General features: G+C 44.3%; 1 protein-coding gene across 2 annotated transcripts in view; it reads right to left on the reverse strand.

The window, feature by feature from the left end:
* The window catches only part of CFAP99 (cilia and flagella associated protein 99), a 199,707-nt gene that overhangs the window by 47,796 nt on the left and 127,187 nt on the right, over positions 1-24,724 (reverse strand). For both annotated transcript variants that reach the window (XM_069203675.1, XM_069203667.1), the window contains exons 8-9: positions 13,584-13,652; positions 7,745-7,828 (exon numbers count right to left, since the gene is read on the reverse strand). In XM_069203675.1, the coding sequence (XP_069059776.1) occupies positions 7,745-7,828; positions 13,584-13,652 (153 nt within the window). The remainder of the gene's footprint in view (positions 1-7,744; positions 7,829-13,583; positions 13,653-24,724) is intronic.

Below are 24,724 nucleotides of genomic sequence, written 5' to 3' on the forward strand. Positions count from 1 at the left end.
ATGGGATCTAGACAGTATGTTACTGCCTTGAGTAGTAGAATGGGATCCACCACAGCTTTGATAGCAATGGTGTCAGCTTGCAGCAGAAGAGTCTTGAAAAATGATGATGGCACAAAGGAAAACAAACTGTAAAAGAAAGGATGACACTGATGATGATCCGGAAGCAAAGATGGCTGAGAAGATAAGGCTAAAACTGTTGCAAGGCAATGAGGTATAACTTTAGATTGATTATGTTTGTGTCATGCAGAACACACCTACTAGAAAGGGGGCCAACCAGTGTGTGGCCATGGAATGTAGTAAAATCAGGTGGAGTGGCAGAAGTCCCATAGTCATAATACTACATTTGAATACTGATTATGTTTATGTATAGACAGTAAATATCTGGGGATGAGCTAGATACTTTGATAAGGGACTACATATCCCAGACTGCTTTGAGGCCCCAGGAGTCGGCCATTTTCACCAGCACCTGCATCCACTTGATCAGACCAACAAGCGCTATAAAGCGCGTGGGGGCCATTCGCGGCGCGGGACACACTAGAAACTTTGGCAAAGGGACTACATATCCCACACTGCTTTGAGGCCCCAGGAGGTGGTCATTTTCACCAGCACCTGCATCCACTTGATATAAAGCACGTAGGGGGACGTCGCAGGACACGCGCGGGCGAAGCCCGGGCCCATCTACGCCCGTCAGAGTCCGGAGGAGGCTGAGCTGGGCCACCCCCCAACATTCCCCAACATTTATCTCCAATTAGGCCTTGTTGACTCTCGTTTTTATTATTGAGTCCTTCTGCAAGTTGTATCATTGAACTAACTCTCTATAGAACATTTATCCACCAATTACACTCATTGGATGGGTAAAAGGAAAGCAACAGAGGGTGGGGCAGGGGCGGTGCTAAACACTAAGCAGAAAAGGCATAAGCATGCAGCTAATAACTGTGTTATGGACAGAATTGATAACCTTCTTGGTGAACGCAAAGAAATTTTAACCTCTTCCCCGGATAATGGCCCCAACGAAACTGGGGGCAAGTGCTCCTCAGTCAGGAAATTGGGTGGGTCACAAGAAAATTGTTGACATAATCGTAAAACGCAGCCAACAGATCACAGCCACTACAGGGCAGGGGGAGGGTAGGCATGTCATCACCCACGCTCCCTCACTATCAGCGAATGAGCCACCACTAGATCCTAGTGACTCTATCCAGTTTACCAACCGCTTAAGCCAGCGGTTCCCAATCTGTGCGTCGTGGCACCCTGGGGCACCTTTAAAACATGCCAGGGGCGCCGTGATCCAAGCACACAGATTGCTGCACTCTCCCTCGTGTGCAGATCAGACAGCATTGTCCATGTGTGACATCACAAATAGCATCCTAGGAAATATAACACAGAACTTCCCCAAAAAAGACAGGTGTAATTGGAAAGAGTCAAGGCCCTGGCTCCCCCTTCAGATCTTTTGAAGAAAGCTACACCTGAAAAGTGCAGAGTTTGTTAAAATGAATTTCCTTTCATTTCTGTCATATGAATGAACACCGTGCAGATGTCTCTAATGTAAAACCTCAGAGAGAAAGGACCAGTGAAACTCAGAAATGAAATTGCTAAGTATTTATGTTTTGACCTTTTCACCCATGCATTATTATCAAGCGCACAATAACTGGAAAAGGCTGCTCGCTTTTGACTCAGTTATGCATAGAATCCGGCGTGGCTTTCTAAATATTTAAAGTCCTTCAGGCTGTACCTTGAGTGTTTACAGCTAATGCGCCAGTACCAAAATATTACACTTTGGAAAGTCAGACACCACACAACGCATGTCTAAAAGAGAGCACTTACAGAGTCAAACTAGCAGACGTCAGTGATAACTTAGGCTGAGTTCATCCAACATTGCAGAATTTTTGGTACAAACTTCAACTTAATTTTTGCCAGGCAAACTTGACTGTATATAAAACAAATACATTTAAAAACATACTGAGAAGTTTGCCACAGGTTTTCAATCATAAATACAGACTTCGAAATCAGGAATCACTGAGGTAACATTTTCTGGGATCATCTAGGCTCTATCACACTGCCAGTGTTAGCTGACAATTCTCCAGCCAACCTGCCAAAGCCAACTGCAATTATAAGAAACACCAAAAATCAGTTTACTCCATTTAATGCTTTCTTCTCCTAATCCCTCATGACACATTTAGTAAATGTATGTATTATTACTTGTGAAATTGTTGATAAGTTCCATTTGTGGCCTTTGCATTCTAATTAGAAAACTATAGGGGTCATTCCGACCCCGGCGGGCGGTGGGCGCCGCCCGGCGGGCGGAGACCACCATAAGACCGTACCGCGGTCAAATGACCGCGGCGGTCATTTTGACTTTCCCGCTGGGCAGGCGGGCGACCGCCAAAAGGCCGCCCGCCCGCCCAGCGGGAAAGCCCCAGCAACGATGAAGCCGGCTCCGAATGGAGCCGGCGGAGTTGCTGGTGTGTGACGGGTGCACTGTCTTGTAAATGAACACTGAGCAGATGTCTCTAATGTAAAACCTCAGATGATGTTAGACAATGCATGCTTCCCCAGGTGTCACTCATGATGACCCCGTTGGAGGCAATGCACCTGCTCTTGTCTTAGTATGGAGGTCTGATGGTTCTTGTCGGTGTAAGCCTGCTCGTCAACATCAACACAGAGTCCGCTAACCAGGTCCCTGTACTGACTCTGGTAGAGACTGCAGCATACTCCGGGAACACGTGCAGTCATCTGGTAAAGACTTGAAGTCTGTCAGTGAATGGATGGCGGGACATGAGGCAGGTAAATTATATGGCACATGTGAGGTATATACAGTACCACTGTCAGTATGGGAGGTATCAGGTGTCTTCACTAGGAACCTTACTGGCTTCTTTCACAGTTGACCAGGCTGAGCCGTGCAGGACATTGTATTAAGCTGAATAACTTCGGTATAATTGCAAGGGTATGCTACAAATCGGTGGTGCTTTTCACCTTGACTGTCAGTAAGCCAAAAGAGAAGTGGAGAGAATGTGGGGTTACAGCCAACTCTGCTGACTTTGAAACAAGGGAACCAAGTTTGAGTTTTGGCCTCGGTTCAATGTCCTGTGATTCTCATGCCCTGCCCATACTTTTTTATTTTTAGAAAAACAGTTACCCTACTTTTTGTGGAAACACAACCACCCCAGATGGTTAATTCTGACAGTTAAAATGCTTCAGCTGAAGTGTAAGGCAATGAGTCTCCTGTGCTGTGAAACCGAGGGAGGTGCATACGGCTAAACAAGCCACCAGCTATGATTATAATATCTTCATCTCAATTATTTTCAGGGAGAAAAGTGGAAGTACTCTCTGGGCCGGGCTTACATCCCCCCACTCGGCAAAAAAAAAAAAAGTAACATAATGGGGAGCCGAGGCAATCAGCCAATAGGACAAGGGAGACACGGGTCAAAAAAGTTTGGGAACCACTGGCTTAAGCCCTTTAATAAATATCTCAGACTCACATGACGACCCCGACCCAGGCATCAGGATGGGTGGGTCAGTAGACGTAAATGTGTATTCAGCCCAGACAAATGCACAGCTCATCTTATGCATACAAGATTTAAAGAGGGAGGTGTTAGAACTCAAGTCTATGGTTAATTCCTTAATTGCAATAGTCAAGCAGCTAATTCCTTCAGAAGCCACGGCCATCATGAATCATATTCGTAGCCCAATGCCAAATCCATTAGGTATCTTGATGAAGTTGCCCAAATCGCCAGCAACCAGTTGTGCTGGCCAACCTTTAGCTGGTGCTAAGATCAAGAATTCCTATCAGCCTCCCCCACACAAGAGCTTAGGCTCAGGAAAGGCATCTGATGCCTGCTACCAAATCCCCAAATTCACAAGTGACACTGTCCCTAAATGCACTGCACAGCTCACCACTTTCAATCTAAAAACACTGTTCTAGTGGTCAACGTTCCCAAGCTACACCCACTGGCACAAAGGGAAGGGGGAGATTCTATCAGAAATAAGGCAATTCATTGGATTCGCCACGTAAGAGGCTGCTACTCTGTAATACGTAAGGATATAATTGATGCGGTCAGAAGGCCTGATCCAGGCACACACTTTGACATGTTAAAGTTGACATTTAGGGATAGAAGCATGGTGATAACCTGGTGGCTCTAGATGCAAGGACAAGTGCTCCAGGGAAATCCTGTATCCAGTTCAAATACCCTAGGCTGCCTCTGCACTGTGGAGTTTGCCCCACTCATTGTCCAGCAGGTAATCTATCTGCTCTCAGTGAGAATGATTGACTTGAAGTATAATCCGAAACACATGTTGAACTAACCTCCAACTTACATAAAACAACTGTCCCTGGTCTGGCTGCAGTTCCCAACATTGTCACCACAAGCACCCATGTTCCTCTTCCTAACAGATTCCACCAGACCGCCCATGACCCATTGCACAACTGTGATAACATTGTACTCTCCGTTCCCCAGGAACATCACTTACCAATCCAAGAATAGACAGCCAAGAATGAGAAAACCTCACCTAGGATTAGGCCAGCTTCCCTAGATGGATATCACCACTCAACCCAGGACCTGCTGGGCAAGAGTGATAACGATCCCTCCCTTATCAACCAACTACACCTGCCAAACCAACCTCTGGTAGCTTAACCTTCAAATATCACGTCAGTGGACAGGACGGTCTGTCCAATCACTGGGGTACGACTTGTCTCATGGAATGTGGCAGGTTTGAGATCTATCCTCCCGTCCTTTACCTCCTTTATTGAGGAACACAACATATGTCTTCTCCAGGTGACATGGTCGACCGACGCACTCTCTCGAACTGGCTATTCAAATTTTAATATCCCTGCTTTGCCCAGTATCAGGGGCAGGCCTTCAAAGGGTTTAACCATTTGGACTAGAATATCACTAAACTGCCGCATATCACAGCTATCTATTGATTCCCCCGACTTGTTAGGTCTTCGCCTAGCATTCAGGACAGACACAGTTGTGATCATTTTTAACATCCACACCAGAGAGGTTATGGGAGGGTTGGGTCTCCAAAACCCTCTGTGTTCTGGAGGCATTTTTGCAAAACTGTCCCAGGCATCATAAAATCATTGTGGCAGGTGACTGCAATGTCACATTTGAACCTCTTGACTGGGATGATCTCGGGTCCACCCATGAGGAGTTTTGGGCATGGGCTATCCCTGCCCGGGATATCCCGCCCATCCAAAGGTGGACGCAGGTTGCTGTCTAAGTAAAATCATTGACCATGGAATTTGGACTCAGGGCGCTTCATGGCAGGACCAAATCAGACGCAGAGGGTTGTCACACATATAACAAAGTCAACCATACCAGTAGAATTGATTATTGCCTAGTCGACATAAGACTATGGCCCCTAGTCATCGACATGATGGTTATTGAGAGATCTAAAAGCGACCATCACCCTCTTTCAGTCCATATGTCAGCTTTGTGTAACCACTTGTCCATGATTAACACCTCAGTAATAGCACCAGAGGAGATTAGTCTGGTTAATGACAAATGTCACCTAAAGTGGAATAAGGTTCTGGCTCGACCCACACTCATCAAAGCTGCTAACAACACCTTGAGGACCACATTGATGGGTTTAGAGGCGGGTCCCGCAATCCCCAATGAGGAAATAAGCTTAACTCACACCTCATGTTTCAAGGGTATTGCGACCCACTTCTCAGTAGATTTAGCCCCTGATGGCAAGAGGCTTAAGGGTAGGCATCCCTGGTTTAACAAAGAGTGCCAGTCCTCAAACAAGCATCTAATACAAGCTATTAAATCTAAGGATGTAAACACCATTCGCTGAGCTAGAAAGTCTTACAAGTCAGCTGTCTGCAAAGCCAAGCGTGAACCAGATGACAAGTGGTGGGCAGCACTTAGTGACGCTGCACGAGAGAGGAACTGTAGTGAGTTCTGGTCCCTGGCAGCGTGCGGCCCAGGAAACAGCAAGTTGAACATTACAACTAATATTGTTCCAACAACAAGCTGTGGGAAGTCCTTTCCCTAATGGGAATACCCGAGCACATTCTTGTACTATTTATTTGTCTCCATGAGGGTAATTATGCACGTGTCAGATGGGATGACAAGGGGCAGCAAACTGACAGAATCCAGGTGTCAAGGGGTGTACGGCAAGGGTGTGTCCTTGCCCCCACCCTGTTCTCCTTGTACATTGATGATATCGTCACCTTCTCTCATCATAGTGGAGGCTGACGCACCATCGTTAGGCACACAGAAAATTCCGGTCTTGATCTTTGCAGATAATACACTCTTGATATCCAAGACCCCAAGCGGATTACGGAAACTCCTCATGTGCTTTGAAGAATTTTGTTCCACGCGGGGACTTGAAGTCAATGCTTCTAAAATGAAATTGATGACACTCAATCCCCACAGATCCTTCAGAGGGAAGTTTATTCTCGAGGATACCCCACTTGAAAAGCACATATAGTTACCTGGGCATAATGTTAACTGAAAAAATGTTTTGGAAATCACATATTGCAAAGCAAGCACAAAAAATTAAAGCAAACAATGGGGGTTTTAATGAAGGATTTTTACCTCTTGTATACCAAACCAATACGCCCTGCAATCCAGATATATAAAGCCAAGGCTGTGAGCTCAGCCCTTTACGGGGCTGAACTGTGGGGCTATGCCAAAGCCCAAGAAATAATGATTTCTGAAAATAATGTTCTAAGAAATCTCGTGTCCCTCCCGCCAAGTACTCCACTGTTCCCCCTTTTTAAGGACCTAGGCATGAAACGTACTGGCCACAAAGCCCGCCTACGTCCCCTTTTGTACTGGATGCGTCTTTGGACTATCCCAGAGATTGCCTCCTTTACTGTAGCCCTGCAGGTCATTTTAGAAGCTGACCATTCTTATAGTATCCCCTGACTCAGACACATCAAGAGGCTACTTTATTCGCTGGGGCTTAGAGAACTCTGGGATTCTTCAACTACTACCTCCATTCCTTCAAAACGCGACCTAAAAAAATTGTATTGGCATATGGTAGACTCTGAAGATCTAGGGGTTGCACTTCACTCTACACTATCATATGATTTTGCCAACCTAAAAGAGACGTGCAAATATGAGGCTTTCTGGGATATAATCACGGTGATTAGAGAAAGGAAGTTGTACTTCCAGTTCCGCATCGGAACCTTGCCACTAAGATTACTTACCAGTTGCTGGTCACATGAAGATGCAACCATCTGCCCAGCTTGCAAAGCACCCACTGAAAACCTCCCTCATGTCTTATTTGTCTGCCCTGCATACGCTGCCTCTCGTAGGAAATGGCTGGCCCCAGCTAGTAGACTGCTGGGAGTTCGCAGGTCCGACATAGCCCTCCGAATTCTCAGTTCAGACACTTGCCTCACATTAGTGATTGCTGTTGCCAAGTTCCTTGGGGAAAGTTGGATTGTCAGAGGACATTTTTTCTCTGTATAATGGTTTTAGCAAGAATGTATCATTTCACTTTGGGAGTGCATTTAATTTTATTATTTTATCTAGTTACATGTACTGTACACATTTTATATAAACCTGTGTATTTATTTATTGCTGCTATGTGTTTTTATGGCTCTTGTAGCCAAAATAAAGTTCTGTTGACTGGCTGACTTAAATATCTGAGATAGAGCTCATTTACAGTCATCTTTCCTTGTATATAAACCATGCAAAATGCAATAAAATTCCCAATTGTACTTTTGTACTGATCAGCAAGGAACAAATGGGTGTTTTGTGTACTGCTCACAATTGACAAATCCACTCACCTTGACTGCAGGGACAGGACGAGCTTTTGGCGCATTGAACGATAGTTTGTTTTCTTCCTCCTTTATAATTTCAGAGATCACACGCTGTAAGTATTAGAAAAATAAGGGAAAATATAGATTTTTAGTACTATCAGTGCCTTGCTCCAGCTCTCCTTCCCCCAGCTCCATAATGGCACCCACTGAAGGCATCCTACATGCAGCAGCATCCCTCATTAAGGGTGTTAAGAAATATGCCCACATTACATTTACTTAGATGGGACGCCACTGGCTCCCCTTGCCAACAGGCACCATCTTCAAAACCAGCTACATCATCTACATAGCTATCACAAATGCAACTTCTGCCTATTAGTCTGACACGCTCACCACGTCCGTAGGGCTCTCGGCACATCCACAACTAAAACACCATCAGACTGTAGATAATAAGTGCAAAAAAGAAGAAAAAAAAGGCAAAAGACCTTCTCCATGTATGCACTTCTTTAAAAACAATACGTCATGAACAGTTCACTTTCAGTCGTAGAGACCAGCAACAGCTTTAATCACACACTATGTCTTTTCCTTGGGCCCTGTACAGCCCTCTGCTGCCTCTGCTGCCTTTCGACTAGGTTTTCGCAACATAGACAGGGGCTTTGTGAACCCCCGCTTTAGCAGCTACAGCTACAGTAGGGTCTTTATAGGCCTCTTTTATCTGCAGCTTGGCAGATAAAAGCTCATAATTAACACAAGAAGGATGGGCTTGTAGAAAAAAGAAAGAAGAATGAAGAATGAACGAGTGGATGCATGAGTGGGTGAAAATATGGATGGATGAGTAGGTGAAAGGGTGGGGGATGAAAGGATGGATGGAAGGGTGGGCGAAAGGATGAATGTGTGGGTGAAAGGATGGATCAGTAAAAGGATTGATTGATGGCTGGGTGAAAGGATGGGTAGGTAAAGGATGGGTGGGTTGTGAAAGGATGAGTGGGTGAAAGGATGGGGATGAGTGGGTAAAAAGATGGGTGGGTGACAGGATGGGTGGGGAAAACAACGAGGGGTGAGACCATGGGTAGACGGGTAGATAAAATGATGGCAAAGTGAACGGAAATCTGAGAGGATGGATGGTTGCACAAATGGATGGATGGGTGGATGGATGGTTATGGGTGAAAGATGGCAGAGTAAATGGAAAATTGAGAGGATGGATGGATGGGCGGTTGGGCGGGTGGAAAGGTGGCAGAGTAAATGGACATCTAAGAGGGTGGATGGATGAAAGGATGGTGGATGGATGAAAGGATGGTAGAGGGAATGGAAAACTAAGGATGGATGGACGTATGAATGAATGACAAAGTAAATCAAAACCTGAAAGGATGAGTTCAAAAGATGGATGGATGGAAGAATGGCAAAGTAAATGGAAATTTGAGAGGATGGATGAATGGATGGGTGGTTGGTTGAAAAGATGGCATAGTAAATGGCAATCTAAAAGGATGGATGTATGGGTGGGTGGGTGAAATGATGGTAAAGTAAATGAAAAACTCAGAGAATAAATGGATGGATGGAAGGAATGATGGCAGAGTAATCGGAAATCTGATAGGATGGATGGATGAAAGGGAGGATGGATGGTAAAATAAATGGAAATCTGAGAGGATGGATACGGACTGTTGGATGGATTAATTATTGCAGAGTAAACAGAAATATTAGAGGATGAATGGATGGGTGGGTGAGAGGATGGCAGAGAAAATGGAAATTTGAGGGGATGGATGGATGACTGGATAGATGGCATAATAAATGGAAATCTGAGAGTATGGATAGATGTCAAAGTAAATGGAAATCTGAGAGGGTGGGTGGATGGATGGGTGAAAGGATGAGAAAGTAAATGAAACTCTGAGAAGACTAATGGAAGGATGGGTATCAGTGAAAGATGGCAGAATGAATGAAAATGTGAGAGGTTGGGTAGATAGTAAAGTAAATGGAAATCTGAGGGGATGGATGGATGAAAGGATGACAAAGTAAATGGAGATTTGAGAGGATGGATGGATGGGTCGTTGGGTGAAAAGATGGCAGAATAAATGGAAATCTAAGAGGATGGATGAATGGGTGAGTGAAAGGATTGTAGACAGAATGGAAAACAAAGAATGGATGGGTGACAAACAGCTAAGTAAATGGAATTCAGAGAATAGATGGATAATGGATGGATCATGGATGGATGGACAGATGACATAGTAAACAGAAAGAACGGGTATCGGTGAAAGGATGGCACAGTAAATGAACATTTGAGAGGATGGATGGAGGGCTAAGTAAATGGAAATCTGAGAGGATGGATGGGTGAAAGGATGGCAAAGTAAATGGAACTTTGAGAGGGAGGATGGATGGATGGGTGGTTGGTTGGGGAGAAGATGGCAGAGTAAACGGCAATATAGAAGGATGGATGACTGGGTAGGTAAAAGGATTTCAGAGTGAATGGGAAACAAATGGTAGATTGATGTATGGATGACAAATGACAAAGTAAATGGAAATTTGAGAAGATGGATGGCTGATGGGCGGATGAATGGATAGATGACGTAGTAAATGGAAGTCTGAGAGTAGGGGTGGATGGCAAAGTAAATCTGGGAGGATGGGTGGATGGATTGGTGAAAGGGTGACAAAGTAAATGAAAATCTGAGAAAATGGAAGGATGGGTATCGGTGAAAGGATGGCAGAGTAAACGGAAATTTGAGAGGATGGATGGATGGTAAAGTAAATGGAAACCTGAGAGGATGGATGGGTGAAAGGATGATAAAGTAAATGGAAATTTGAGAGTGTGGATGGATGGGTGATTGGTTGAAAAGATGGGAGGATTAAACAGGATGGATGAATGAGTGGGTGAATGGACTGTAGAGTGAATGGAAAACAGAGGATGGATGGATGAAAGCACTGCAGAGTAAACAGAAAGGTGAGACTGAATGGATGAGTGGGTGAGAGGATGGAAGAATGGATCAGAGGATGAGACGGTAGAAAGGTAAATGGAAGTCTGAGAGGATAGCTGGATGGGTGAAAAAATGGCAGAGTAAATAGAAATTTAAGAGGATGGACTGATGGATAGATGGCATAATAAAAGGAAATCTGAGAACATGGCATTGTATATGGAATTCTGAGAGGAAGAATGGATGAGTGGATGGATGGACAAAAGGATCAGTTAATGGATGAAAGGCTTCATTGATGGATGGCTAAGTCAAATGATGGATTTATGGGTGAATAGATGCATGAATTCATAGATGGTGGACGTGTAAACAGATGGATGGAATGGTGAAAGATTGAGTGATGGATGAAAGAGTGAATAGATGAAAGACTACTCCATTGTAAATACATATGTATATCATAAGGCATAACATTTGTCAAACATTTTTTAACAAAACAGAACATTTTCAAACTGCCATTTTAAGCATCTCAATGAAAATTGAATGTACCTAAACAACAGTATGAATTCAAGGATTTTTAGCACTCAAGGCAAAATAAAAGTTTGACTGCTGGAGCATTGTCCAGAAATTCAGAAAAGGAAATTATCCTGACCTTTTGCTGTAATTTGAATGAATGAATGGTGTCCAGCTTGGGAAGCCCTGGTGTCCCAAGGCAACATTGCCCATCGGAGTACTTCCCTATCCAAGAATGGCACAATCATTACAAAAAATCTGAAGAGTTTTTTTGTGCCTGACTGCCAGTGTCATGTGAAGGAGCTTTGTGCTGCCTCATTAATAACTCCCCAATCGTGCCTCTGCTTTGTTTTATGAATAAAGAAATTGAATTCGCCCAAAAAGCTAAAATTGATTGCAAGTTGAAGCCTAAATCCCATCTGCCAAGCATGTGTCCTCATTTGCCCTAACCCACTAGGTCAAACTCTGAGTCTGAGGGGAGCTGTCCATCGCCATGGTGTCTGGGATTCAGATCTACCTAATGGAATACTTCTCTTTACCCCTAACCAAGAGTGTACTCTCTAAACAAGAATGCACGGGTGCATTCTAAGGCCTCTTCAGGCTTCCAATCCCTGGGGGCCCGTACACATGTGGATTAATACCCTAACTAGCCTAAACCACCCAATGGGTGTGTGGCCTGAGCAATTTACTTCTTTCTTGAAGATTTTAGAAGTAAAAGCAGGTAGCAAGGTGGGGTGAAAGTTGTAACATATGTTGCAGTCAGCAGAGCTTTCTTTGAGAGTGGTACTACCCCGGCCTTTTTCCACTCAAACTGGACTGTTGCAGTGGAAAGTGAAGTGTTACAGTGTGAGCTGATCACAGGACCAACAATACCAAGGGCCTTTTTCATCTGTGCAGAGAATGGAGTTACCAGAGGTCCAGTGCGAACCAAAGAGAAATAAGCATTGATTGTGTTGTTAGGCAGCGCATTCAGAGAAGACAAGCTCAGCGTATTGCTAGGCGCCCGCACTGCCAAAACTGCTGTTGTGTGTTCTTGCACATGGCTGACTCAACGGCATTCCTTGAACTGTTTGAATCACAGGGTGTGAATGGCGCCAGGGTGATCGCAGAATGCAGCTGAGGGAGAAAAATCTCAAACTTGGGCTTCTTCTTTGGTTGCCCTTTGCCTTTCCAAGATGGTGGTCCTTCCTTAGCATGTTGCCTGAGGATTCTTATCCAAGATGAAGGTCTTTTTCCTGTGATGTCAGTTCCTGTTAGACCATATATATGGAGGCAGTTCCAACTGAAGGACACGTCACAACGTGTTTGTTACCTTATTCTTCATTGAATTATTCCTCCCTCTGCTTCTTTTTGTGACCCAGATTTGTGATCCTTGAAGCTGGAACTTCTGCTAGCTTCTTCTCCTAGATATTGGCTCAGCCCTTCTTCTGCTGCTCCTTCAGGAGATGTTTGGTTCTTCCCAGTCTCATAATTTCTAATCTTTGCATTCAATCATGATCCATAAGAATGCCAATGATGATTTTCCCTCCTCCTGTTTGGGGCCTCTTTGAAGAGACACTTAGTACCTTTCATATATAGCATTTTTGCAGGATAACACTGAAGCTACCGGGAGAAGCTGCCCTTTCTAGTAGGTGGGCATGAAGTTGGCTTAAAGAGGTATTTGACTATTTTGAAAAGGTCACAGAACAAACTGCTAGCTGAATTAGGGCCTGATTTCAATTTTGGTGGTTGGCCTGTCCTCCACCAGGGCGACTGAGTAATTTACAACACACATTTCAAGCACTGACATGAACCGGTGTCAAGGCAGTTCCTGCCAATGCATTATAACTTTGCCGGGTGGCTCTGTCAAACATGACACAGCTGTACAGCAAAGTCATTTTTTTATTTTCAAAAAGAAAATCCCAAAGCAGAATTTTCTTTTTCAAAATAAAAAATATATAAGCCCCCCTCGCCATGGGAGTTTACTCCCATGGTGAGGGGGGCATTGAGCACTTTTTACTGTCCCTTATTGCTAGGTTTTTTCTGTAATGGCCATTGAAAATGGCGATGTCTGCCCATATAAAGTAGGTGGGTGGATATCCATCCAAACCTCCAACAGCCCTTACTCAATCTTGCTGTCAGACGAGTTTGACAATGGCAAAGAAGGAGTAGTCTCTGCCATTGTAAAACTATGGTCTGCCCTCATTTATATTGTGTGGGCGAGCCAATTTGGCAAGGAGAGAACTTGGTAGCCTTTGAAACAGAGTTCCCTCTTCACCAAGAATTAATTTGGGCCCTCAATCCTAAGAGCAAAGTAGACAGAGCATGCATCCTTGAACAAAATTTTAGAAGCTTTAATGTGCATCACAAACATAGCGTTGGTGGACAGGCATAAACCATGCAGCCACGCTGTCTCAAGAAACATACAATGGCATTTAGTGAGTTCCTTGGCATACCAAGGCAAGCTTTGGACCATGGGTTACCTTAGCACTGTCTGACTTTTCTGCACTGGCGCACTTGAACTGTCCAACGTTTGCTGTCAGTAATAATTCCTAAAAAGCAAACAGAGATTTCAATGAATTGTCAAGCAGATTTAGTATAAAATGGGCATATGACCATGAAAAACAAAGGCATTAACCTATAGAAAGACACCTTTGTGGCAACAATGGAAGTCGCCACTGGTGGGTTATATAGGTGTGTGCTGCCAGCCAGTGCAGGTCAGCAAAATTAAGGTTCATAGTGAAGGTACATACCCAAGGGATCTAACACTGCAAAAGGTTAAGCTATATTCCTAATAGCACTACTACTCCTGGTCAGCATTCTATGCACAGTGAAGGTATATAGTGAAGCTACGTACCCAATGACATTGAATCGCAGGTCTGCTTCTATGTAAAATGAAGGTACATACCCAATAACACTAACATACAGGTCAGCATTCTATGCAGCATGAAAGTATGTACTTAATTGTAGTATCATTGAGGTCTGCTTCTATGTAAAGTGAAGGTACATACATAATAGTACTACCATTGCAGGCCAGCATTCATTGAAAAGTGAAGGTACATACCCAATAGCAGGTCAGCATTCTTTGCAAAGTGAGGACACATTGGGCCTCATTATGAGTCTGGCGGTCAGTAGACCGCCAGACTCGCGGATGGCAGTCGGATTGCTGCCAAAGTGGCGATCAGAGCACTTCATCACAACCCTGGCAGTCTGGCCACCAGGTAACCGCCAGCTCCGCCAGGATCTGGAGGTGACAACGGTCCTAATCCACCAGGGTAGCGCTGCCCTAGGGATTACGACCCCTTTCTCCACCAGCAGTTTCATGCCAGTACCACTGCCATGAAAAAGCTGGTGGGGAACGGGTGAAGGGAGCCCCAAAGAGGCATATGCACTGCCTATGCACTTGGAATAGGCAGTTCAGACGCCCCCCCTCTACCCCCGGCCAGCACCATCGCAATTTTCCCTGCTTTGCAGACAGTGAACACTGCGAGGGTGCTGGGGCACCCTGCGCTACAGCATTGCTGCCTGCTCAATTATGAGCCAGAGACAATGCTGTAGGCTGTTTCACGCTAGGCCAGTGGGCGGAAACCCAGGTTTACGCCTACTGACCTTGCAGGAAACTCTTAATTGAGCCGGCGGGGAGGTAGCCTGTGTGGCGGCAACCTCCCCGTTGGAAGTCTGAACTCCTGAGCCCCATAGTAAAGACGCATAACCAAGGGCATTGCAAACTGCCAATATGCCAAAATTACATAGTGAGGTACATACTCAAAGGCAATACAAGTGCATGTCTGTTTTCTATGCAAACTGACAGTACATATTCAGTGTTACTACCACTGCAGGTCTTTATTCCATGCAATGTGAAGGTACATAGTGAAGGTACATACCCAATGTTAGTACCACTGCAGGTCTGCACTCTCTGCAAAGATGAAGGTTCATACCCAGTGGCACTAGGGAATAATTCAAACTGCCTTCGTTTTTACTACCCAATTGCACCTTTGCAAAAGTAACTCCTCTTAGACCTGATACGGTAACTAATGATGCCGTACAAATATCAGTTATCGATATGACTTGGTCAAGACTCGAATGCTTAATTCAGCTAAAAATATAATTTTGTTAGCAGAATTAAGGTGCTGAGTTGTCATTATTTAGGGATAGATGCTAGTTACTCTGTGGAAGGCTAATTAACCTGGAACAGGCCATTCGAATATGGAAATATGGTGTAGACATTTTTCTTTTTCTAGGAGGCGCTTCTAACACAAATTAGTTAAATTGTAAATGACTCTTAGTTACAACACTAAAGCTTTAACTATTGACTAGATAAAGAAAAAGACTGACACAATATACCATTACCAAAAAACTGCCATCCTTGTATAAGAATGCGTAAGACTTTTTTTACATACGTCTTCAACTCTTCTATTATACTGAATGAAATATGGTAAGTATTAGGTATATCCAGAGCCTGTAGCCTGGTTCTGGGTGCTCTCCTAGGTTCACCAGATGCCCTGGTGGTGCAAGTGGGTATTGCTTTAAGATAACTTGTTGAAGGCACACAAAATAGTGTTCAGTGTGCACAGACATAATGTTATCTTTTCTTCAGTTTCTGTTTATTACTTCATGAGCTGATAGAAACAATCTTATCACCAAGTATTGGATTGTTCATTTGTTCATTCATTTTCAAAGACATATAAACTATATGATACAAAGAAGCGGCTTTGGGCAAAACCTTTACCCGTGACTTGTTGACTTTGCTGTCTGTCTCACTTCTCTGTTCCTGATTCAGTGTTTTTCGTCCCTATTCGTGTGTCTGAACCGCCCAAGAAGCATTTCGGTTTCACTATGTTTTGATTCTATGGTACATATCTTTCCACTGTTTATGTCAGACCTGGTTGTGCAATGGATATTAGGGACTGTTTTCTCTCCCTTGCTACCGCATCTTGCTCCCCCTCTGCTCCCCACCCATTCTCTTTATAAAAAACTACCCTGAGCATCCACGTGCCTCCCCAAACCCTTACACTCTTAGTGTTGCCTACTGCTGTATCAGTGGGTGGCCATTTTAAAATGTCTTAACCATTCCACGATGGCCACCTATACGTGTGCCTGAGCATGTACGTCTGAGGAGCGAGCATCGTCCGATTAATTTTCCCAACCTTTAAGACAAAGCATATAAAGATGACTGCCATAAATGCACTGAAAGCATAAGAAAATACATTCAAAGATAGCCCTCAGAGATATGCGAGCATCCGCGGTGACCATCTTTCAATTAATTTATATAAAGTATAAGTAAATTAATTGAAAGGTAGCTGCCACATGTGCACACAAACGGAAACCAACTAGGGAAAAAACAACCATTGTCAAAGCCAGTAGCTTGCATAAGTGAGACCTATTGGCTTTGCTGATGCTTGTTAGTCTCCATGTAAGCACCAAAATACTGATCAATTTCCGATTACGTTTCTTTTAAATAGTTTATATCATTAAATTTGCACTCAAATAATCTGGCATTTCACTTTTATTAAAGCTCTGGGTGAAAGCTCAGCCTTGTTAGATAGTCCTGACTTTAAATGATACAGAACATTGCCCAAGGGAGATTCCCCGGCCCCCCATGCACAGCAGTGGCCCCAGAAGATGCACATTGTCAAAGACATAAACACCGACTGAGGAAGCACTGAAAGGAGCGGAGAAACTTTTCACAGATATGTGCCATCAGTAATGCTCCATAACTTTGCGACACATATAATCCTTGACTAAGTCCTACCAAAAACGATGCTGTTGTCTTGTGTGCTGCGCCACAGTAATTCTTTTTCAAATCTTTGAATGGGATATAGAATCACCAGACTGGAAACACTAGACAGGTAAATAAAAGCACAGACTCATGCACTGCTTATGACTAACCCTTTCTTATACTTCCTTTGCTTCTTGTTCCTTAACTTATGTGGGAATTTGCAATACTACCTTCTGGGTGATGGGCATCTCTCTAGTAGTGTATCTGTATGGCTACACAGTTTTCCACAATTGTTTCTTTCACATTTACTGCCCATCCCTTCAATAGAAAGTGGTGTCCAGAGTCCAGGCTGAGACTGTCTTGGAAAGATACTGCACTTCAGCTCCTAGTGTCTGAAGCACGGTATTATGAAAGGTGACAGTAAGTATGCGAAACTTCTGCTCAGTTCCCAGGCTGGGTACTTGAGTGCCCTTGTTGAGTGTAAGTCTATAAGCATATTTGAGCTGTGAAACTATCTGCAAAAATATGAAACACCCGTGTGCCTGGTCCAATCATCAAAGATGTTATCAAACTTGTGAAATGTCCACATAAGCAAACCTCACTTCTGAGGATTTTGCCCTCGTGAATAGTGATAGCCGCAAACCTAAAGTTCAGGGATGTTTCATTTACTTTCCCACCATAAATACACATTTACTATTGCCCTTAACAGGAGTAATGTAGGAGTCCGTTCAGGGTGGACAAGTCCTTGCAAACGTAGATGAATATCTACAATCCTGGACGTTTGTGGATGTTCACTTTGAGAAATCCAGGTTGGAGGGTGCCAGGGTGGTCAGAAAGTATAGGGCCCCAAATGTAATAATTGGGTCTTTTACCTCTAGTGTTTTGGGGCCCCTTAACATATTGACTATTAGAGGGGCCACACAAAGTGTGAATGCAGTTAATACACTACATATTTACAGTTGAGACAAAAAGAAAGGGGCATTTTGTTATGTATTCCCAATTAAATTAATAAGGTCTGGACAGGCTGTAATCAATGTATTCTGCATTTCATCTGCAACACAGATACGAGGCGGAGTCAGACAACAGTCTTCCAAGCACAGCCTCTACACATTCATACGTAGCCAGCACAGGGCCCCCTCCCCAGAGCTGCACAGGTGGTTACATCTCAAAACCATTTTAAAAGACTCCTACAGCGGGTGATACTCATGGCAAAGATTCTAAAAAACTAAGAGGGTCAAAATCAAAGACAACAGGGAGTTGTTTTGTGTCTGGACCCATTTGCTCCCCTCAGATGTAACCGTGGGACCACTGCCTGTTCTTAAAAAACGTTTTTACATGCATTCACAAAGGGGAAGAGGTCCCTTGGGGACCCCTTCCCGTTTTCGAATGGGTTTGCACCAATTTGAAATTGGTGCTAACTGCGATTGTTTTGCAACCGCAATCACAGTCACAAAACAATCATACATACCATTTAGATTCGGTATTATGAAGGAACGCCCTGGACACGCCCCTTCCTAATACTGAATCACAAAACCCAAATTGCGATTCGGTAACAAGTTAGCGCATCACAGTTTGGGCTTTGTACATCCCAAAAAGCTTTTTTCTAGTCGCAAACGGTTTGCAACTGGAAAAATGCTTTGAACATGTGAACCTTACTACTTCTGCCCTGCACAAACATTCCCAACACAGCTGCAGACAGTATGTCACCAAGTACAGATGACTGACAGGAGGTTCTGCTGGGAACATCAGAACAGTGGTGCTGCCTTGCTGCTGTAAAAACACTGACTTGAGCTTCCACGGGCCTGCAAGTCACCTGCTGCAGGCCTGTGAGAGCTAAAAGTGCATTTCTTTCTTCATGGCTGGACACTTTTGCATGGCACGGCCATGGCTTTATCTTTGTCTCCAGTCTGGAGGAGGTGCGAGAGTGTGGCACAGAAGCCAGGCTCAGCAACAAAAATGTATTTTTTTTAAAGAATCCTGAAAGATGCCTGGAAGCTCTGACCTAAGGCAAAACCTCGGGGACACATGAGGCATGTAGGCTGGGGTCAGTACTGCCAAATTTGTATTTTTCCTATACTACCGAGCTAACTTTTCCAGCTTGTTCAAGAACGTAATGACTTCTGATGGTACTCGAATACTATTTTTTATGACTTTGCTTTTTGTGTGTATTGGACTACAAATCGGTGAGTACATAATACAAAGTAGCTGGGGCCAAGCTCTCATTTGTGGCTTGACTGGCAGGCCCGGAGCTAATCTGGGAAGGTGACAGGCAGTCTTAGTAGCTATCACCACTGATGTGCAGTCCATGGTGCTGTCCTTTTATCATAAGGTTACATTGTGAATCCTGGCTGTCCCATGGGACTAAAACGTGTGATCCTTAGCAAGTAATATTGTCTTCTTAAGCCTCAGATCCCATGTACAATTAGTACAAATAGAAAGCACTGTGCCCTACGTGTACTTTTGCTAATAGAGAGCTGGACAGTGCGAGGCCACTTCACAAAGATATGTAAAAATACACAAAAGGGTACTTCATCAACATACATGTATTGCTAATGTGTGGCACTGTACGGTGCTTCTTTCACATGTTCTTCAGAAGCCACTTAAACATTTGGGAAGAGCTCCGTGCCTCCACTGAGTATGGTTCGTGTATTGTTTAAACTAAGTGTTGTGCTTCTGCCAGTGTTGGGCACAATAATTCATGTTGCCCTTTGACACCACTTCCGGTGATGTCACGGAGGTCAAAGGTCATCCCTTACAGCTCAGCCCCACTGGGAAATTCGGAAAGTTGACTCACCTGTCCCTGAGTACAGACGAGCACTCGGGGTTCATCTCAAAGTGATAGGGGACACAGATAATAGCTTTATCGTATTAGCACAAAAAGATTTGCTGAGGAATATGACACAAGAAAAGTAGTCCCCGGGGTCGACATACTGTCGGAGACAAAATGTATACAGATTTTTATTGGGTAATTACCCCACACTGATTTCATGCATTATGGTCCTTCAAAAATTGATGTGAACGGTTTAAATGAATCAATCATTTGCACACCATGCCGCATAGTATGTCTGCCTAACTCAAATGCAAACGTCTTATGATACCATCGTTGCTGTAAGTGCAGCGCGGTTTGGTGTCTCTCAAGGGATCCCAAATACGCTGTCACTCGGGGTGTCTTGTGAGTAGCATTTCAGCCTGACTTATGTTTCCATTTCAGAGAAATTGTAATTTGTGCTAAAAATGCTGACGTCGTCTGAACAACGCGGGCTCGAATTTGCTTACTAGAGAACATGTACTGGCATCACAAGCTGCTTCCCTTCTGGAGAAAGCGTCCAGGCTGCAGAGGGATTCATCGCCAGCAAAGGTCCCTTTCCAACAACAATGGGTTGCTTTTGTCAGACTCAGATGTTATGCTGTGTTCTACGTGTGTTATACTGCGTTATGCTAGGGTTTGTGGTTTTATAATATATTAAACCTCAGTATGCTATGTCACGCTATGGTATATAATTTGGTGCAGTGCACACTATAAAGATGAGTAACCCTAGCTCCTGCCTTCAAATGTTAAGCTGAAGTCACTTATTGTTGCTACTTATATACTTCTAGTGGGTGCATACACCTATGTATCAATTTAAGATATGTTAATATTTTGGTAGTTATTTTGGTCCCTGATATTTTGGAAGCGCTAGGTTTCTGTCACCGATATTTCAAAATACAACAACATCTATAGTAATGGTAAGGAAGGCCACTGGTGCACCTTAGTACAACCCAGGTCTTCTGCTCTGTAGAATGGATCAGTGAGGTAAGGTAAACACTTGCTGCTGGCCTCTTCTATTTTTCTTTAGATCATTAGTTAAATCCCCTAAAGGTCAACTAGCATTTGATCGATAAATTCACTACAATTGAAATGAATACATTGTAGTAATAGTTATGTACAATGCTTAGAGAGGAAACAATTGATGCATGGAATACTATGTTAAGAAAAAGTTACAATGGAGTTTAATATCATAATTAATAATCCTAAATTCCATGTGCCCAAATCTACAACTACATCCCAACAGCTAACACTGCACCATGCTGTAGAGACTCCAGTCCTTTCCTCTGCATCTATTCTAAATGTCAAAAACATGTATTGCTGGAATAGTGAGTGGGTTAACTGCAGGAAACTGGAGGAAAAGGGATTATGTTCTAAGAGATCTTAGGCGGCGAGTACATGGTACTTAGTCTACAACCCATTCCCCATCCTCCTTACTCAGGGAAAGATTGAATAGAATCAATAACCAAATGTGGAGTAAACAGCACAAACCACTTATCAAGCAGAGCATACATGCTTCAGCAAGTTAATGCTTAACACTTGCAGAAGGTGTGTTATGAAGCCCACTTGGATGCCCTACAGATAACATCTGGCTGAATGTACCAAAAAGGTACAAAGACTACATGCATATATCCAGTGGCGTAGCGTGGGGGGTGCAGGGGGGCCGGCCGCACCGGGCGCAACATCTTGGAAGAGACTAAATCCACGGGTTAGGGGGCGCAAATTACTTGCCTTGCCCCGGGTTAGGGGGCGCAAATTACTTGCCTTGCCCCGGGTGCTGACAACCCACGCTACGCCACTGCATATATCTGCTTTTGCCAAGAGTGAGTGAGAGGTCCTCTAACTGAGCATAATTTAATAATGTTGGACACAACCCAGTGGTATATTACACTCGTTGAGTTCTATATTCATGTATAAAGGACACTATAAGCGGGGGAAGAGGCTTTTTCAAGTCCAGACGGCCTCGATTACCATTTAAAATCAAGAGCCCTACTCACAGCCAGAAATGGAAGGCCATCTCAGCATAAGAAGAAGGGGAATGAAAAATAAGTAGAGATCCTTATCTAACGTTATATATGAAAATCAAAAAAGATATTTGGGAAAAAAGAGCTGCATCTAAAACTGTACCTTAAACTTATGAAAGAAAGTGTAAAGTTTAGCAAGGCAGGCCTGCATTTCACTAAGGGCCCATTAAGAGTTTGGCGGTCCCACCCCAGACCGTCATACTCTACGGGAGGACGCCTCCTGCCATGGCAGTGACGTCCTCCCTGAGTGTATTACAATGTATACAGGCTGACTGGCGGGAACATTGTAGTACGCGGTTCCCGCAGGATTCTGTTTCATTTTATATCTGGAAAATAGTACTCTTTACCCTAATTGATTTTATGGATGGGAGAAATCCCTCAATGTCAAGAAATAGTATTGTGTTGTACTTTGCTAGCGTGGTGTTTTGAGTTCTTTTGATGCCACATTTTGTGTACTCACAAAAGCTCCAGAGGGCCCTAAATTATAACAACATGTCTGCTGTGATGAATTACTCTATTACCCGAGACATGCAATGATTATCAGTGATTATACTAGTTAATTTCTCACTGTCCTTGAGACTGTAATTGAAAGAGATTGCAGCTATAACTCCTGTCACGGAGTGAGCAGGGTGGTTTACATCCAAATATTAACATCTAAACCTGCCAAGCCATAAGAGGCCATACACCCCAGGCAAAATATGGGGGGGGTGGTATTCTGAAGTGCCAGAATCCTCAGTGGGTTCCCCACTGACACATATATGGTGTCTGTTAGACCTGACAGCCTTAGGGTAGTCACCCCTAACTTTTTGCCTGCCTCCCTCCATTTTTTTGGACACTGTTTTTGCTGGTTTATAGACTCTGCACACTTTACCACTGCTAACCAGTGCTAAAGTGCATATGCTCTCTCCCTTAAAACATGGTAACCTGGAATCATACCTGATTGGACTATTAATTTACTTATAAGTCCCTAGTAAGGTGCACTTTATGTGCATAGGGCTGGTAAATTAAATGCTACTAGTGGGCCTGCAGCACTGGTTGTGCCACCCACTTAAGTAGCCCCTTTTTCCTTGTCTCAGGCCTGCCATTGCAAGGCCTGTGTGTGCAGTTTCACTGCCACCTCGACTTGGCATTTAAAAGTACTTGCCAAGCCTAGAACTCCCCTTTCTCTACATATAAGTCACCCTTAAGGTGTGCCCTAGGTAACCCCTAGGGCAGGGTGCTGTGTAGGTAAAAGGCAGGACATGTACCTGTGTAGTTATATGTCCTGGTAGTGTAAAACTCCTAAATTCGTTTTCACACTACTGAGAGGCCTGCTCCCTTCATAGGCTAACATTAGGGCTGCCCTCATACACTGTTGAAGTGGCAGCTGCTGATCTGAAAGGAGCAGGGAGGTCATATTTAGTATGGCCAGAATGGTAATACAAAGTCCTACTGACTGGTGAAGTCGGATTTAATATTACTATTCTAGAAATGCCACTTTTAGAAAGTGAGCATTTCTTTGCACTTAAATCCTTCTGTGCCTTACAATCCACGTCTGGCTGGGCTTGGTTGACAGCTCCTTGTGCATTCACTCAGACACACCCCAAACACAGGGTACTCAGCCTCACTTGCATACATCTGCATTTTGAATGGGTCTTCCTGGGCTGGGAGGGTGGAGGGTCTGCTCTCACACAAAGGACTGCCACACCCCCTACTGGGACCCTGGCAGACAGGAGTAAACTGAAAGGGGACCTGGTGCACTTCTTAGCCACTCTTTGAAGTCTCCCCCACTTCAAAGGCACATTTGGGTATAAAACAGGGCCTCTGCCCTACCTCATCAGACACTTGCTGGAGAAGAAACCTGAACCAGAAACTACATCCTGCCAAGAAGAACTGCCTGGCTGCTCAAAGGACTCACCTGTCTGCTTTCTACAAAGGACTGCTGTCTTGCTGTTGCCCTGCTGCCTTGCTGAACTCTTGTCTGGCTGTGAAAGTGCTCTCCAAGGGCTTGGATAGAGCTTGCCTCCTGTTCCTTGAAGTCTCAGGACCAAAAAGACTTCTCCCTTTCACTTGGACGCTCCGTGCGCCGAAAATTTCGACGCACAGCTTGTTTCGCGGCGAGAAAAACGCCGCACACCGACGCTGATCGACGCGACGCCCTCGGGACGATCGAGACTTCGACGCACAACCTCGCAAGGACAAAGCCGCACGACTTTCCAGGAGAAATCGAAGCAACGCCTACCGTGAGCGCGAAACTTTGACGCACGGCCTCGCAAGGACAACGCCGCCCGACTTCCAAGGAGAAATCGACGCGACGCCTGCCGTGAGACCAAACTTCCGACGCACGGCCTCGCAAGGACAACGCCGCCCGACTTCCAAGGAGAAATCGACGCGACGCCTACCGTGAGATCGAAACTTCGACGCGCAGCCCCGCAGAACGACGCGCAGCCGGAAAACAAGCAGGAGAATCCACGCACAGACCCGGGACATCTGGTAATCCCCGCGATCCACGAAAAGAGACTGTCTGCGCGCCGGAAAACGACGCCCGACTTCCCCGCGTGGAAAAGAACGACGCAAGTCTTTGTGTGCTGAGGAGAAATCGACGCACACACCCTTTTTCCACGCATCTCTCCACCTGTGGCCCTCTGAGGAGATTTTCCACCAGAAACCAGGTACTTTGTGCTTGAAAGACACTTTATTGCATTCTAAAGACTTAAGACACTTTATATCACTTCCCTGTGATATTTCTACAATTTTCCATTGCAACTTTATTCTTTTTGACCTACAATTATCCTGATAAATATTATATATTTTTCTAAACACTGTGTGGTGTATTTTTGTGGTGCTATATGGTGGTATTGTATGATTTATTGCACAAATACTTTACACATTGCCTTCTAAGTTAAGCCTGACTGCTCGTGCCAAGCTACCAGAGGGTGGGCACAGGATAATCTTGGATAGTGTGTGACTTACCCTGACTAGAGTGAGGGCTTTTGCTTGGACAGAGGGTAACCTGACTGCCAACCAAAAACCCCATTTCTAACATTGGTGATCAGCGGTGAGGATAGGACTTGTATTTGTGCAGTGACATACAGT

The sequence above is a fragment of the Pleurodeles waltl genome, chromosome 1_2, assembly GCF_031143425.1.
Source record: "Pleurodeles waltl isolate 20211129_DDA chromosome 1_2, aPleWal1.hap1.20221129, whole genome shotgun sequence".
NCBI lineage: Eukaryota > Metazoa > Chordata > Amphibia > Caudata > Salamandridae > Pleurodeles > Pleurodeles waltl.